Source organism: Oryzias latipes, chromosome 7 (assembly GCF_002234675.1).
Source record: "Oryzias latipes chromosome 7, ASM223467v1".
Classification (NCBI taxonomy): domain Eukaryota; kingdom Metazoa; phylum Chordata; class Actinopteri; order Beloniformes; family Adrianichthyidae; genus Oryzias; species Oryzias latipes.
The window spans coordinates 14,236,517-14,254,791 of NC_019865.2; the positions used below are offsets into that span (position 1 = coordinate 14,236,517).

Sequence of the window (18,275 nt, forward strand, 5' to 3'; positions counted from 1 at the left end):
ACTGGTAGAAAAATGGCTTCCACAGTGCTCAGTCCAAATCATTGTAGATGTCACCACAAAAACAATGTCCCACTGTGATTCAAAAGCATCATCAAAAGGTGGAAACACTATTGAGCTTGGTAACACAGACATATCAAAACCACCCACAGAAAAACAATTCCTTTAGGTATGATGTATTCAGCTAACAGCAAGAGCCAAAATTCTTTGCACTTGTTTGGACAATTACACCTAATTTTGGCTCAAATTGCTTCCTGTACCAATGAGTGGACATAGTTAGCAGGCTGCTCTCAACTGCAGATACAAAGCGATCTAAAGTATCAGTTTCAAAAGTGACGGGGGAACATGCTAAATGTTCACACACACCTGCTCTCCCATTACAGTCTACTTCCACCCCTAATATCACAGATAAAAATCATAGAAGTCCACGAATTTTAAAAATGGAAAAAAAATGCTGCCAGCTTTCCTACAGCTGGTTGACTGACCCGCCCTCACATAAGAGCCGCTGGTGAGCCACACACAGACATTTTACCACCCACCTTAATGCCTTTCTAGAAGAAGAGAAAGAAAGATGCCAGTAAAGTCAAGTTTTAAAATGTATATTATACCTAAGCTGACCTGTCTTACTTCTTAGAAAAAAAAATGTCTGGGGGTCTTTCAATGAGAAACTTTTTTACAGTTTGTGCTGAGGATGCATGATCTGCCCGCCATTTTGATCTGTCCAAATCCACAATTCCAAAATCCAATGCCCTTAGTAAATTCCCAGAAGTCTCTGTGAAAATCAGAGTGCATTGATCCTCACTCTTTTGGCAAATATAGACCACAATGCCTTTGAACAATTTTTCATGTGAAAAAAAATATTTTATTTTATATTTTTAAACCATTCCAGTTTTCATCTTCAGAACAAGAAGATGAACATTTTGTAAAAAAAAAATCACACTTATAAGGTTTTTAATTCAGGAAATCAGAGATGTCATATTTGCTGTTTAAAAATATAAAGTAAAAAATAGTAGGTATGGTGTTCGAATCGCTAAAATATGTGTAAGTGTTTATGAACATGGACCCACTTACCTCTGTCTGCAATGTATTTGCACGTTGCTCCTTGGCAGCCAGTGACTCCTTCAAGACATCAATGTGTTGCTTGCAGTCAGAGTTCTGATTGGTTAGTGTTTCTAGTTTGGTGTGCAGGGCCTGCATCTCCGACTCCTTCTTGTTCAACTCCTGCTTCAGCGTCTCTATCTGACAATCAAACACATATGCATTTGATATAAAAACCTTTAAATCAAATCAGAAACATCACTCTTTTGTAGTGATAAAACATCTATTGTTTCAAAAGTTAAAAAGCAAGCAGCTATTCAGTTTGAAAACTGTACTTTTTCTACATTTTCAAAGCCACTTCACCCATACAAAAACATTTATTTTATATACATGATCTGAAATGTCATGTCTTGCTACACAGAACAACTTGCCAAGTTTTACAATCAATTTTCACACAGAGGTCCAAAATACAAAATCCACAACATAGAAAATTATTAGTTTTAAAGAAAAATTCATACAGATCTGACAGAAAACCACACAGGAAATCGAATGCACTAGCACATGAATATTTCTGCGCTGATAATTGCTGTGCACTGCAGACTGGAATGTGTCTACTGGGGCCAAAATAGCTCTATACAGATTGAAGAAAGAGATTTCCTAAAATGTTTTGAACAAAGCTTACTTCATTGAAATGACATTCTGATTGGATCACAGTTTTGGGCCAAAACACCTGCAGTCACAGAAAAAGCCCAAAATGCAGAAAATGGGCAGAACACTAAGAGAGAAGTTTGCAGTGAGATTAAAAGTAGTGATAGAAAAAAAAAAATCAGGAAATGACTATGAGGTGGGTTAAACCGATACCAAAGATAAAGAATCATGATTAGAAGTAAAAGCAAAGACTGTTTGGAAATGAAAGAAATAATGAGAGAGCAGAAAGATGAATGAGTGGGGTACTTCTGCCTGTTCTGTGATCCAAGGATGTTGGGTGGGGAAGAGGAAGGAGGGAGTTGGTCTGATGGAAGACACACATGGTGATAAGGCCTTCTCCTACAAAGACAGAAACAAGAGGCAAGCAAGCCACTCAACTGCAGCAATGTTTATGTGCACAGCAATGGCTTTTCACACTTAATACTCAACAACACAGCCAAGGGTTCTCAAGGCGTCACATTCTGCAATAATTCTTTATCTGTGTTTAGCAATTAAGTGTTCATTTATCAGAACATAACATTTTCAACACTTTTTCTCATTTTTGTGTGGATCAAAGTTCAGAAACTGTTTAGAGAGGGAACCTGAGAGCACAAGGATGCTGCCCTCTCCAGTTTCTCTTATCACAGCGGCACCTCAACACCAGTCACCAGCACCGCTGAAAGACCAGGACACTAAACACTTCAAGGATATAGAATGAATCTGTGCATGTCTGCATATGTGGTTGCTGTCTGTGTTTCCATGTGACTGTACACAGAAAGATGAGACATGCGAAAGCGAGCCAGGGCTATTACTGTGATGTATATCACGGGTGAGGAGAGAGCTCCTTCCTCTGTTCCTCTGCTGTTGTAAGCTCACATTCATCTGTCAGAGGCGTATTCATGAAAAACATCTCTTTTATGATTGCATCAGGAACTTCCCTGAATCATTGACAAATAGGGGCTACAAAGAGTACCATTAATGAATGCAATTTCTCATGAAACACAATTCACCAACGACAGCCATCAGCCATAGACTGAAACTCTGTGAAAACTGAAACTAAACAATCAGTTTGTGTTTTTTTTAAAGAAAAAATGTCCTCTAATATTCTTGACTGCTCAAAATTCTTTACATTACAGCCCTCTTGTCTCCACCTTTGCTCACATCAGAACAACAGGTTTTAAAGAGAAACTGTTAATCAAAAAGACAACTGTCACCAAAAGGAGAGGTAGAAAAGGCCAAAAGACTTGCAGGAAATGAGACTTCAGATTTCAGATGCCAAAATAATACTAACTCTCAGAGGGGACAAGGTTTGGTCTGGACCAAACAGCCCCAGTGTGATGCAGCCACATACCATTCAGATACAGTATTACAGAAACATACAAGCCAAGCTTTGTGTTGCTTACTGGTCTTCCATGAAGAATCTTTAAATACAAACATATTCTATGCATGCATTAAAAACCAGGACTGCAGTGTTGTAAAGTTTTATTTTATGCTGTTTTTTAAGTGAGCATGCAATAGAGTTTCATACCATATATATGTGTCTGCAGGCATGCAGCCATGCATCCTTTGAGTCATACATCAGCTTATAAAGCATGCAGTGAAGTTCTACCTTAGTTTTCATGAATTTAGAGTGGCTGTTGTAGACCTCCACCTGCTTGAGCTCACTATGCCTGTCGTCAGAGTGCAGCACCCCACTGGTTTTAAGCATCTGAACATCATCCTCTAAGTCTCTGATGTTTCTTTCCAGGGACGAGATCTTGGTATCCTGCACCAGCAATGGTAGGTAAATAAGGAAAAAGGTGATTAGGAATAAAAACAGTTTTAAAAAAATGTCAGGAATAAAGGAAAAATTAATATACTATTAGCATGTTGATTAATCCTGTAAAATAAAGTCTATGCACAAAGAGAAAATCAACAAGATTTTCCAAACACGTCACTCTAAGAAGACACGCTTCCATTCCTTTGAATTATATATGAAACTTGAAAAACAGAGGATAGTCAAACAATAAAAGGAGAAAAAGAATGAAAGAATATTGACTAAAGCAAAATAACTTATGAAATTGGCATATTTACTCAAACCAAGTTCGAGGTATTTTTACAAGAATGGTAGCATCTGTCATGGACTGGTTCTGAAGTTGTTTAGCTCACATACAATCAAGTCTGTAACTTGAAAGAGAACAGAAAAATAATGAAATAATTGAAAGCAGATAGCATGATGCCCTCTGCATGAACCACAAACAGTGTACACACATCTGACCTCTATTACATCCTCTGACATCAGCTTTACCGAGTGTGCCCTACTGTACATACCTTCCTTAAGGCACACACACGCATCAAACTTAAATGCACAAAGGCCAAAATATATTAAACATTAATGCAAAAGGATGAAAGTATACTCCTTCAAAGTAAAGCTCCATTAGTGGCCGCAATTCAAAGTGATCATGTTGTGACAAGATCCACAGTTAGTTAGCAAAAGAAAATTAAGTGAATTGAACCCAAAATTATTTGTAATAAAAGCTCAACTGCATCAACAGTGATGCAGGAACCGAATTTACTACAAGAAGGGAGGCAAACTGCAAATAACCGGTAGCTAATGTTAACGGAAAAACCAAGAGAGAAGCACTCAGAACAGTACCTGCCAGATAACATCAGGATCAAAACAGAAAGGGGGGTTTGTGCTCTGCAATTACAAAGTGAAAAAAAAGCAACATTACAGATTCCACAGCAACATTTTAAATGCTACATGCTCGGCTACAGAAGAATTAGAATGCTTACATCAGCATTTTATAAGGAAAAACACAAGGTCAATCAGAAGTAGTGCACCGTCAGAGAAAGTTAGTGTACCTCCCCGCCTTCCTCAACATGTCAGGGCCCTCATGTCTTTCTCTTTGCTTCGTTCTTTCAGATTAAGTCAGTCAGATCTAAGTTGGCCTTTTACAACACTGTAGGCATCCTTGAATAGCACATGTGCAGTTTGTTAATTGGTAGACAAATCACAAAGTATGTGTGAAAAATAACTGTGGTTTTGCTATAAATCAGCCACTTTTGGAACAAGCAATTACTGAATGGAAATGTGTGTGCGTGCACACGCATGTTTGTACACGTGTGTGTGGGGGTGTGTATACACACAGACACATGTGGAGTCAGCTGCATTTTTCACAGCAGTAACAACTTCAAAGGGCTAAGATGAGAGTGAAAGCTTCCATATGTGACATTTGAAACAAATTGAATAAGTGCTCAACTCTGCATGGGCCAATAATGGACTCCACTTGGGTATGGCTGCCATACAGATGGTTGGTAACAATAAGACAATGTTCTTCAAACTATTTATGAATGTAAGTTTGTGACTGCTTTTTTCTGCTCAGCTAGCTTCTCGATTACAGATCCCATGGTAGCTATGCCTATCAATAATTAACATTCTGCGTTGCATAAAACTGATACCCGATTAAACCAGAGAACTTTCTGGAACACCTCTGAAATGAGATTGAAGGATTACCACTCCCAAGATTCTGTATGTACTGTACTGTACTTTTATCCTGATGTAATAAATATGTTAACTTAAATCTTGTCCATTCTGATGAGTTTTATCCCAATTCTATTCCTACCTTTGTATCAATGACTGTCTGTAGACCTCTGGTGTTGGCCGGATCAACATGAAGTTGGGTCCGCCGATGAAGTTCCGGTGGTGGCACCCGGTAAAAGCAGGCTTGGCGACTCATCATCTTTAGCACCTTCAAATGCTTACAGCTTCTGATACACTTGAAAAGATATTCTCAGTCTGTCCTGTCTAGGTTTGTATCCCTCTCTTTCCCTGTCCCTTAGTTCTTCTTCAATTACAATGCCATAAAATTAATGCTACAAAATGTACCTGTTTGTTCACAAAATATAACTTTTTTTCTCCTCCAACGGATCTAATAGTCTTAAGTGAAAACATGTGCTGTCGTCTCTTTTCTTAGCCTTATCTTTTACCTTCAGCTATCAAGTAGATGACACACTAAACTTTAAGTAATACAAATCTGTCTCTCAGCTTCTACGTTACTTTTTCTTGGGTCCCATTTGTGATGTCTGTCTCTTTCCCAGCCGTCTGGCTCTCTACACCCCTTTGCTTAGCAACACCTTCAGTCGCACATGCGCTAAGCTTTTTCAATCAATAATTGATGACCAACAGCCATGATATCGCAAAATGACTAATTTTGTTTAAGACAGAAACATTTCAGCTGAAAAAAATACACATGGTTGATAAAGAACTGAGTTAGCAAGCAGTCATTTTGGTTATCAGTCACAGTCGGGGTGTTGGAGCACATGCATGAGGGTGTCTAAGGCAAGGAGAAAATCAACTGTCAATGTGAAGGAATTTTAAAAACATACTCAAAGCTGTAGATCATCAACAACCTGACACTCATTTTTTATCTTTCTCTTTTATTTTTGTGACAACTCTATCTCTACAGCAGTGCGAGACTTGCCTTCTGCAGCTGCTGGAAAGTGGCACACGTGTTTCTTCAATTGAATAAGGTCTGAAAATGAAATGCATATGCAAAATCAAAAAGCCATGACAAAATGAACCTCGAGAGAGGTCTCATAGCCAAAAGCATTAAAATGACTGACATGAAGGAGGAACACAGAACCAGAAAGTTGAGAAGTCAATTAAAGGACATGTTGTTCCTGACCAAAACAATTGATAAAAGGATTCCCCCAATTGAATTAAAATGAAAATGAAAATATCTTCATGTCCATGTCAGTTATGGATAAAGTTGGGGGGGATTACTACTGTCAGGGCATGCCCCTCACAGACCCTCATTCTCATTACTACAACAGTCCTAATATTTTACTAATCGAATATGTAATAATGTGTGATCTGTTGGTTTTGCCATCCAGTTCCCATAGATCTTTACTGGATCTTTGCCTTGAAGATTTAAAATTTATAGAGCTTTTTTTATCAAAATGTATTGCAATGGTGGAAGAGAAGACATCATTAGGTACTGTCCTATCTGCTCCATGTGTTTAAGGTCGTTATCACTGAGTATATAGAGTAAATAAATGAAAATGCAACATTACAGAATATCTTAAGTGAAGCTATGTCACAAGGTTCAACACTAGTTTTTAAGTTAAGGGCATGAAGTGGGCCAAATATACAAGAACAATATGCAAAAAATTGACAGACAATTGACATTTGAGGTTTTTCAAATATGTCTTCAATGTCTGCATGCTAATAGAAGTCTTATGATTAGTATGGAGAATTTTTTGTATCTCTACATGTCAAATTAGTTTTGTTAAAATGAGGGACAAATATCATCATCCAATCATAGATGTCCTATGGTACCTTTTCCGGCTTCTGCTTTTGTTTTGTCTTTTAACATTTAATTTACGGTATTTTTTTTTTATTCCTGTTTTTTACGATTTTTTATGGAAACCAGAAATCTGGGTCTCTTAAAAGAGTGTTTTGACAAGACAAATGGAAATATGGTGGGAATAAACATCTTTTTAGGATGAAAGGGTTGTTTGGAGAAAGTGTCGAGATTTAGTGTGGAGTTTTTGTGCCCAGGTTTGAGCATGAAAAGGCTTGTAGAGAGGGCCAAGGTTGAAAGTAGCCAATGCATAAAAGCCCCATCTGAGACAGACTTGTCAGCAATTAATCAAAGTGCTACAGATACCATGTCTGCCTGGAGAAGAAAGAAAGAGACTTAAAACACTCATCGAAAGGAGGCATCATGATTTTGTGGTGAAGCCAGTTAGCATATGTAAGTACACAGAAAAGATAATGGGGGAAAAAACCACAAATGTGAAGTTCAACTTTTAACAATGGGCCATTAGAAAGTTTTAAAAACATAAATTCTCAAAGTTTCATTTGAGTTTAAAAGAGGGAAACAGACATGAAGGAGAGTCCAAAACAAGCAGCAGCAATTCTGACGCCAGGGGAGCCACAAGCGATCACTTTTTAACCAGCAGAGCAACATGCTCAGAGTCATTAAGAGCACAGTCAAGGAAATATTACAATAAAGAAACTAGAATTCACGTTAAAACCCCTGCAGTCTATGGGACAACATTGGTTGAGAGATGTGCAAGAAAGTAGTCATATATGCCAAAGTTTAAATCTTACAAAAAGAGACTGCATGTATGTGAGAGCATTTCTTTGACAGGGCTGGGTCAAAACAGACCACTGGTCTGAGACTGTTATTTTTGGATCTTTTGATTCCTGCCTCCCAGTGTGCAGTTGTAAGTGCTCATCACAGTGGATTGCAGTTTATCTCTAACAGAACACTGCCACTCTGTGGACTGTGCTGGCACTACTAAAAACTTCTGCTGCAAAAGTCAAGAGATGGGAATCTCTCTCCTGATGTCACATAGACACGCTCATCTCAACATCCAACTGAGCAGATGTGCCAGTGCCCCGTTATGTTCAGCCCATGCAGATAAAACAGGTTGACAGCAGACACAGTTGAACAGGAAACACAAGTGAGAGTGCATCTGTGCACACATTGTCCCTCTGACAAAACACATCAGCAGGTGAGGGAGTGATGGAGTGGGCGCCACACCTATACATACAGCACATTTGCAGTCCATACAACCACAAATACAAGCAGCTGTTTCAGGAGGTTTCACATCTGGCTGTGGTCTGTAAGTCCTGAATGGTTCAAAGGAGGTAGAATTGAAAATGTTGTGCAAGTTCACAAATGATGTCCGACTCACTGACAAAGCAAACTAAAGGTATTTGTTAGTCCACTTGACAGGATGGGTCAAGAAAGGAGAATTGTGTGCCACAATGTAAAGCTTTTAGTATTATTTTCCCTGGAGTTCATCAGAAGAAATTCCTTCACTATAAAGCTACAGTCACACCAGATATGTGACGCACATTGAAGAACTTGCATTTAGCCTGCAGTATTCACAATAATAAGCAGTGAGGGGCAAATTCTTCTTTTTTACTGTTTACTAGCGCATGTTCGCCGCATACTGTTGGAAGAGGCTTGGTCTGAAATGTCAAAGCGGTGCAAATCTTGTGAATCTTGCTCCAGGCTTTTTCTTTCACAGCTCTAGTCTGATATATGAACAACTTGGTGTCATATAATCTTGGCCAGACACAAACCACAATTGTTATTTTTGATCGATTTTCAAATGGTTGACACTTCAGGGAATTCCCCCACTACCAAATCCGAGTCCATGAATGGTCAAAGTTCGTTTAAGGGCTGCGCGTTTTGTATTTAGAGCCCGAAAACTGTCTTAAAAATGTGTGTGAGTGCGACAGTTTTGAACGTGGAAGCCCGAATAGCGCATTTGCACACAATTACATAGACTTTTCATTGGAAGTGGCCGCTTGAATGAACATTGTCGAGGACAGCTGTTCCACAATACCACTGACCATTTTTCACTGCAATGCATGAAAAAATTACAAAAATTCATACAAAAATTCTAGCTGTGGGGCACAAAAATGCTTTATTAAGACCAAGAAGAATAAGTCATAAAGGTTTCCCAAGATTATTTTTCCTTTGAGCACCCAAAGAGATGTCTGGCAAGTCTTTATTGATATATAGTCATGCAGAAAACGTATCCACATGCTGCATCCACATCGAAAAAAAGAGAGCAGAGGGATGAGAGAAAAAAGGGGAAAAAAAACAAGACCTTCTCTTTTCAATCAGGAAGGTCAGTGTTTTTGCTCATTAATCATACATTAATATTCAGACAAACACTGCGTGTTTTTCTACCTTAGGAGAGCACATCCCTCCCTGACAGTTTACTCAGACCCAGTTGCCCCCCCCTCCTTCTGCACAGTTCACACACCATGTGTTAAGCTGTCAAAAGGTTAAAAAAAACTGTGTGAGAACAGGTACTCACCTCTTACACACAAAGAACGCTTGGGTCCCATAAACTGCATATATGCAGCCACACACATACACACAAACAGCAATGGCTGCATTTAAATGGGTCGTGCCACTCACATGGTCCTTAAAAAAAAAAGTGTGCTAAAAACTGGCTGAGTGGAGATCCCGCCAGCCATCGGCAATCCTGAGAGGGAGTGTTCTTGCGTGATAAGCCGATAGGCTCCAGATGTGTACGCATGCTCACACACATACAGACACACATGCACGCTCGCAGAACCCCAGATTTATTCTGACTGGACACATTGCTGATCTCCGTGTTGTCATTCTGCAGCTAACAAGAACATCATGACACAAACAAATCAGAGCTATGCAAAGACATGAAGCACACACACACACACAAATATAGTGGTAGGGAAGTTAAAGGCTAAGAAGATTAGGGAGTTAAAAATAGATATGGCAGGAACGAGGAGCTGTAGAGCAGCCTACTGCCGGCCCTTATGGTGGAGGATACAGGCACACCTGTGCCGCTTCAGAACTCACTGCAGGGATGGCCTTTGACAAAGACTGATGAATGCAAGGAGGGTGACTCATACCATGAAGCAGTTGTTTGTTTTGAATGGACTGCTATATATTCTCAGTTTATCTAAAACTTTTTCAGCTGTACTCACAGCGAGCTCAATGCATCCCATATGTAATAGGACGGCTGCCAAATCCATAACACACTGCAGAGACAACTGGCACATGAGCATCTGAGCATGTGCATACACGGGAGAGTAGAAGGCATGCAGAAAACTGCATGGCTGAGCACAGGCTTAGAGCTCTCCGTATGTTAATCTAGCCCATTGATAAGACCAACTGAGCTGCTTTTTGCTTTCACACTCTACATAATACAGCACATGAACAAATTCACACAGACATGTACAGATGAAGAAATGCTATTTTTGCTAATATCATCGACAGACACAATCTAAAAGCACCAACAAAAGGCCAAAGTTATTTCAGTAAAGAGACATTAATGACACAAATATTTGTAGTTCCATAAACACCATAAAAGCCACATTCCTGCTGAATGAATGAATTTGTGGCTACTTACTCAAGAACTGCAAAATTCATATTTTAATCTCATTTTTTTTTACATAAATTACTTAGACATAAAAAAAGACGCTTGTGTGCATAAGGTAGAAATGCTCCCTACAAAGCATTTACAGAAAATTCTACATTATTATTTCTACTATGAGATCTGAGGAAAATTTTAAAAATATTTCAGGAAAAAGAACAAACCTCTCTCACGTGCATGTTCTCCAACTGGGCCTCGGCCTCCTGTGCTGCCATAGTAATTATCCCTGTCCTCTGGCCTCGTCCCCAGTGACCTTGGGCCTGACCTTGGCCTTGAAGCATCTCCAAAAGCTTCTGAATGCTCTCATCTCGTGCACCCAGCGTCTGCTTCTGAGAATTAATTCTCGTCTCCATCTCTTCCATGGTCTTTCTCAGTAAAGACAGCTCCTTGGCTTGCCGGTCATGTTCCGACTGCAATCTGAAGAAGTTCTCCTCTGATGGATCAAGGCGAGGTGAGGAAAAACCGTCACACCTAGGCACCTGACAGGGGCTGCGAGGGCGTAAAGAGTTGCAGCTGGGCACCACTCCAGTGGTGTAGTTGGGGTTATAGAGGGACAGATTGGAGCTGTTCTTTAGTCCAGGCTGAAGGGTGTTGGCTGGACTGAGTCTCTGTGTGGCTACTGCAGTGTTACAGCCATATCCAGGGCTGTGAATGATGATGTCAGCTTCCTGTTGCCTTGAATTATAGGTGTTGGACGGGCTTGCTTTGGGGCTGTTTTTTGATGCAGGGCTGTGCAGGGTGCTGGGACTTTGCCTGGGGCTGTGGCCAGGACTGGGCCGGCCTCTAAAGTCCTGGTCCATATGGTGCTCTCGATAGGAGTTCCCATGCTGCTGCTGCTGCTGCAATCGACTGTTCATCTCCTTGTGAGCTCTCAGTTCCTCCTGAAGCTCCTGAACTGTTAGTGGCAGATGCTATGAAGACACATTGTTGTGTTTTTTAGTTCAACATCCTCCTTTAATTTGCAACACCCACATTAAATTACCCATCATGTATGAATATTGACAGAAGTACAATCACACATGATTTTCTGTGTTCATGTGAAGCTGACATAAAAAAGAAAAACAGACCTTGTTTCTTCTGATATCCCCTGACTGCAGCAGAGAAGTGATGTAGAAAACATACACACACATGCATGAATCCAAAATAACGCACACAAACCTCTGAAAGCCTATACATCCTTGCATGATGGGAATTACAAGGTTTTTGTAAAAGCTTTTGCTTCAAAGTTATTCACTTTGACCACCAGATGGCGAGATTTCTTTTAGAAACAGAAAAGGAACAAAGGATGAAATAAAAATGACAAATGCACACATAAAGTGACAAAAAGAGAAAGGAAGGGAAATGCCAAGGTATTTTTAAATTTTGGACAATTTCTTTTAACCAATTTTTCTGAACCAAAAAAATTTTAAAAAATCTGTATCACATATATTCAAAAGGTTTAAAAAGTTCAACTAAAGTAAATTTGGAGCTATGCATGGAAACAGGCTCTGCATCATCTACAACAATCATTCAAACGTTAAAGCAAGTGAGATTTCTTGCTTTGTTTTTTTTATATTAAAACAATTTTCTCCACTTTTGAATTGAAATCTTTGTTGCATCATGAGTTACTAATATTTCTCGACAAGGAAAACATTTTTATTTACAGTATCTAGTTTTGTCAGTTTGGTGTATTTGTTACATGATGATATAGTAGTCAATACTAACATTATACTGCATCATGGGAACTGGCCAAATAATAGATTATAAGTATAAATAAAATTTTACTGGGGAAAATAGTAGTGTTAAAAACTCTCCATTCTTTTTTTACTTTTCTATTTGTACATGATTATTCTTTACTCCTTCAGATTATCAAACAAATGAAAATATTAGACCAAGAAAATCCACGTATAAATGCTGTTTATAGATGCCAATTTATTTAAGCAATAACAAGACACCCAGTAAGGTAAATATTTAAAGTAGCACCAATATACCTCAAAAAAATCAGTCTAGAAGGTTGCAAAACTCTTTCTAAAGCTTTGGGAATGTAATAAATCACTGCAACAACCATAGACAAAAAACATAAAACAGGGTGGATGACCCTTCCCAGGTGGCTGCCCTTAAATGCACATGTTTATGAACCACAAAAACTGAAGAAAATATGGCATTGATGAAGAATTAGTGAAGATGAAACCTCTGCTGGCATGTGAAGAACACAAATGGCTATCTCAAGCTATCCAGAAAGACATATTGAGATGAAAATCTTGATGAACGTTATTTGCAATGTCATTACTTGAATTGAATTGAAGACAAATAATTAACTTTTTAAAAAGTTTGCATCACATTATATATGATCCACTAATGATGACTAAGTAGTTTCATTTTTTTTTTTCTTCTTTTGTTTTCATGATTCCAGTAACCAAATTAGGTGGTGGTAGTGTGATAGTCTATTGCAGGGGTGTCAAACTCATTTTCACTGAGGGCCACATCAGCATAGCGGCTGTCCTCAAAGGGCCAGATATAATTTATATATGTAACTAAACGTACTGACAAAAAAATGTAACGACTCCTTAATGTTAAATAACTAATTATTTATGTATTATAACTTTTTGAAGTGACAATTACAGTTGCATAGAAAACATATGTTTGCTTGTTATTCTAGCATTAATCCTTTTAAATGTGATTCTGTCGGGTTAGGTTATATGGACAGTGTTTGAGTCCTAATGTATAGTTGCCCAATCCCATATTTCAAGCCTGATTCCCCCAAAATATGAATAAATACACACCAATTTTTAATTTTCTTTTAAGAAATTAAAAACTTTTATGCTCTCGCAGGCCACATAAAATGACATGGAGGGCCACATTTGGCCCCCGGGCCTTGAGTTTGACACTTGTGGTCTAGGGCTATTTTTTTGTTGCTGCAAATAATGGATTCTGCTTTCAAATACCATAAAGTTGAATGCTGGCCATCCACTCAGTACTTAAAAGTGAAGCTGACTCGGGTTCTCCAGATGAAAAATCCCACTAAATGCAGAAGAAAATCCATTGATTTTTCTTTTTCTTTTTTTAAAGTATGGTTTAGAGTAGATTCCTCATAATCTGAAATAATTTACTTTAAGATGCAGTAAACTTATCTTAAAATTGCAGCAGTAGCATTAAAATTAAAATTTAAAAAACAGCAATACATAAAGAAATCAAAATCTGCGCATACAAATCTGCGCAAACCTCAGCAGTCTGTGCTGCTGAGGTTTAGCACACCTCCTAATGCATATTTTTCTTTCCCCTCTATTTCTAATAAGAAAAACACCACTTAAATGTTTAATTTTCTTTTACTTAGTTCATCTTTATCTTATATTTTATTACGGCCAAAGTAATGTTTTAATAATTCCAAAAAGCATAAAAGAACTAGTAGAACCTTAAAAGTAGTTATGATGATGCTTGTTCCAATATGCTAATTCCTCTCTCGTGGCATACAGGAGTTGAAGAGTCTGAAGGACACAGAGTTAGAGGATGTGGAGAGGACGCACGGCTGACCATAGATAATCAATGCAAGAACCGGCATTGAATATCAAGTCAGAGTCGGAGGACAACACCTCACAGCAGCACATACATAACCAGGAGATAAGACAAAAAGGTACACAAACACATTCAAGAGTTCAACAGCCACAAACAAAAAACAAGCAGGTGGTAATGGGGGGGGGGGGGGGGGGGGGGGACTGAGAGGCAAGGTGATATTGCCGATGCTTATAGCAAAGTTCTCCCATTAGATGGAAATGTATTCAAGTGTGTCACGGCGAACAAATGAGGGGCAAATGGAGAAAGAATACAAAGGAGAGAAAAGAACGGATAAGATAAAGGTTGTAAACATTTGGATAAAAACCAAGATTCAGCAACAACACATAGCATTTTATGACTGTGTCTTTTGGCTTTTGGGAACAAAAGGTTAAAGTTAAGAACAAAAACACATGAGGTTGATGATCCTTTGTGCTTTGTAAAAATATTGGCTGATAAGCAATAAGCTAATATAAAGCAGCTACCAATGCTAACAAGGTGTTTGTATCTTTTCATGTCTAAATCTGACATTTACTGGAAATTATAGCAGCTATTAACTTTATTACAAAGATGACTGCCAAGCAAGTAAGCTCCATATAAATTAGAGACACAAATCCCCAAAAAGTTTTTATATCTCTGCAACAGCTTGTGTCTGACAGCGCAGACCTTTTTTAATTGAAATTTTGCTCAACTCTAAAATGATATCAAAAAAGGCTGTTTTGAGATAAGAAGAACTTGTGTGTCTGTGTCAGTGTGGGCGTGTATCACTGTGACCTCACACTTTATGACTAGGTGAGAAGAAAACGCTGCAAATTTAAATGTAGAGGCCTTTCCTTGGTTACAATAAAAAGGTAAGTGTATGATGATTTCACTTTACATGAAAAGGCAGCTGAAAGAAATTAAAAAGTAACTGTTTCTAGTAACAACAGTATATCATTTTTTAATTTTACTAAGAAAATGTTACTCTATAAGACAACAAAACTAAGCCATACGCTTGAAGTACTTTTCAAAACAAAAACAGAGGGTCAATAAACACCTGAAGAAAATAAGAGCAGGCACTCCACAGTGGACATTTAGTGAGTGATGCAGACAGATGGATAACACTCCAGACTGTCTGGAATAAACACAGAGAAGACATGACACAGAACAGACTGGCCACCATTCCTCAAGGAGAAGCTGTAAGATTTTTTTTAAGAATCTTGCAAACACCTTGAGTTGCTGTCACGATTGCAAGTTTCCATGGAAACATGGAGGCTGGCAAACACAGCCACAACACAACAAAACAGAAGCTTTTCAAAGCAACCTTTAGGGGGAAAACAAAAGGGATAATGAAGCAGGGGTAATTGTAGAGAGGTGAAAGTGACATGTGATTGGAAAGATCTGATATCTTCATAATGAAAATATATGACACCCAATTGAAAATTTCAAAAGCTGGTTTAATTGTAGCAGCTCAAGCAATAGATGTTGCAGTTTACCTTTGTAAAAGTGTTTGTTCCATTTCATACCTGTGAATCTTCTTGGCTCAACCTGTAGTGGTCTTTCGGAGCTGAAGGCCGTAGTCCCTCCTCACGCCTAACTCCTTTGTCTCTTTTTGGTTCTGGGCTCCAGAAGTTCACGCTATTCATATTGTGGCCTGTCTTTCCATCTCTCCCTCCATCTAGTTCTCTCCGGAGGCTGTCATTCTCTCTGCGCAGGTCTCTCAGCTGAGCTTGGAGGTCATTTGATGAACCCTCCTCCTGTCCAGCCAAATCTAGTGTTTGCCTGCGTCTTCCAGATTGCTTACGCATGCTAGAAGGCGTATTTGGTTCTCCACAGGGGTCTGACGTAGGATGCATCCCAGAGGATGTGATGTTTGGGCTGCTTCCCATGGGTGTTGTCCCACCAGTGTAGGAGGAGCGGCTGGTACTCCGACCCACTGTCATAGTACCTTTGGGGTATCCACCAGACGGCTCTAAGGACTCTCGCTCATTTGGGTACAGGGTGCTGGAAGTTGCATAGGCTGCGCTCAAAGACTGGATATTTTCCATAGACAGAGTTTTACCACCTGGAGCTGTTGCTGACCCAAATGAAGTGGCTTTGGTCGCTGCAGTGCCAGTTTTGGTTTTTGAGCCTGGCCTTGAAACTGACCCTTGTGTCCCAGTCAATTTAGATGCCGTGGCAGGCGCCCCCCCACAGACGGACCCTGGCTCAAGCCCAGAGCGACACCCTGGTGTCGAGTTTACAGCCTGTTTGCCTTTTCCTTGTTTAGGGGACCTGGAGAAGCGTGAATGAGTTGTGTTGCCGTCAACATGGCTGCTGCCTTTAGCAGCAGCGGTGGACAGCTTGCTGTGCGAGGGCTTGGGTCTAATGTTTAAAGGCATTGTTATGTGGTATTTGTAAAGAAAACGTTGGAGGTGAAAATATATTCATATCCCTTTGTGGGACTAGAATGAATGATGCATTGAATAAAGGCCTCCTGTGGCCTCTTGGTTTTCACCTACCCATCTCTGGCTGTATAGCTTTAGGCTGAGTCTTTTTTGGCTCTTTTATAACTAAATTGTTGCAGATAAGGCTCACACTGGCCAGTGGTCTTGGGATTTCATTTACAGTGAAGATCATTGCGGATTCTATGCAAACAAAGGCATAAAGCACACACAAAAGTAATGTTAGAAAAGACATTAGCATCTAAAAACCACACACATGGGCTGAATCTCAATTTTACAGCCAAAGCCCTAATTTTTCACCGACCCCTACCTCTTCCACCTCCATTCCAAGCACTTCAGAGTAATTTCAAATTCAGAAGCTGCTCCTCCTTTTGTGACCCTAAAACAAATATTATGTTTGATGCATAACATCTAAAACAGGTGAAACGAGTGAGGAGTAACTCAGAACTAGATCTAGAATTTCTAAAACAAAGGAAGGTTCATAAGTTAACTATGTTAGGCTCCAGAAGGTTTGAAAAAATCAAAATGCTTTCACAGCCTGTTAACATGAGCAAGTTACAATACAAAAAAGAGAATTTAATGAAAGACATAATACACATAGCTTTAAAAAATTGACAATAGATATTGATTGTTATAATTTTTGAGTCATTCCTAAACAGGAAAAGTAAACAATAGCCCCTTTGTTTATAGTGTTTTGCTTTATGCTGGTTTGTTTGACCATCGTTACGCTTGAACACTAATATTAAATAATAGGGCTGATGGGTAGCATAGAGATTCACCCACAGGCTAAATACCAATCTTAAAATTCTTATTTTTTCTCAAATATTAATAAAATTGCCCAACCTCTTTAGTTAGACTAGTAATTCATTTCAATTCAATTCAATTTTATTTTATTTGTATAGCCCAAATTCACTAGAACAGTCGTCTCGATGGGCTTCGTATAGTATAGTACTAGAAATAGAATACAAATGTGGGTATTTATGATGTGACCTTGGTCAAGGCACATAAAGCTATTTTTTATTATAAATGCCAGACTTGAAACAATAAGTTAGATGCAAAAGGTTACCAACGACTTTCCTGATAGTAGATGTAACATGACCAGTTATTACATTGGGGTCGGTTCATCCCGCAGCGCCAGTTCTGCTTACCAAAAGTGGCTCACTAGGTGGCTCGCACTGGGTTATTGCATTTATTACCTACCAATACTTTATGGGAAAAATACTGATCTAAAGTCAAACTATGCCTGGCAATTGACATGCTGCATGATTTAAATAAAAATACAAGACCAAAGTTTAGACTTAATTTTGAGATAAACTCTAAATTGTGCTAAACTTTGAAACCAAGTCTATTTTAATTTAACAAGTAATGTTAGATCATTATAATATTCAGTGGAAAACGTAGCCGGTAAAATGAAAAAAACAAAACTAAAAACGGGCATGCAAAATTAAAGGTGCTTTGAAATTATTCTCAGGGAATCAAAATAAGTTTTATTTAGTCCATGATGGAGCAGATAGTAACTGCAAAAAGGAGGCAAATCCAAATCATAATCCCTCCTCTAATCTAAGAGGATTGGGTGCTGGGAATCTCTGCACAGGATGCAACTAAGAGATTGGCTAAGATTGCTTGTCAGTCATATTCTAGCTGTCTATTCCTTTATATGCATGATTGTTT

The 18,275-nt window shown here is 38.8% G+C and overlaps 1 protein-coding gene across 4 annotated transcripts in view; it reads right to left on the reverse strand.

The window, feature by feature from the left end:
* LOC101160317 (ERC protein 2) overlaps positions 1-18,275 on the reverse strand; it is a 179,710-nt gene that overhangs the window by 160,530 nt on the left and 905 nt on the right. Inside the window, exons 2-7 of one of the 4 annotated variants that reach the window (XM_011477368.2) lie at positions 15,687-16,787; positions 11,721-11,744; positions 10,818-11,564; positions 3,332-3,487; positions 1,990-2,082; positions 1,069-1,236 (exon numbers count right to left, since the gene is read on the reverse strand). In XM_011477368.2, coding sequence (XP_011475670.2) covers positions 1,069-1,236; positions 1,990-2,082; positions 3,332-3,487; positions 10,818-11,564; positions 11,721-11,744; positions 15,687-16,541 — 2,043 coding nt within the window. In that variant the 5' untranslated portion in view covers positions 16,542-16,787. The remainder of the gene's footprint in view (positions 1-1,068; positions 1,237-1,989; positions 2,083-3,331; positions 3,488-10,817; positions 11,565-11,720; positions 11,745-15,686; positions 16,788-18,275) is intronic. The other 3 variants (XM_023956647.1, XM_020704702.1, XM_020704703.1) reach the window with 3 other exon arrangements.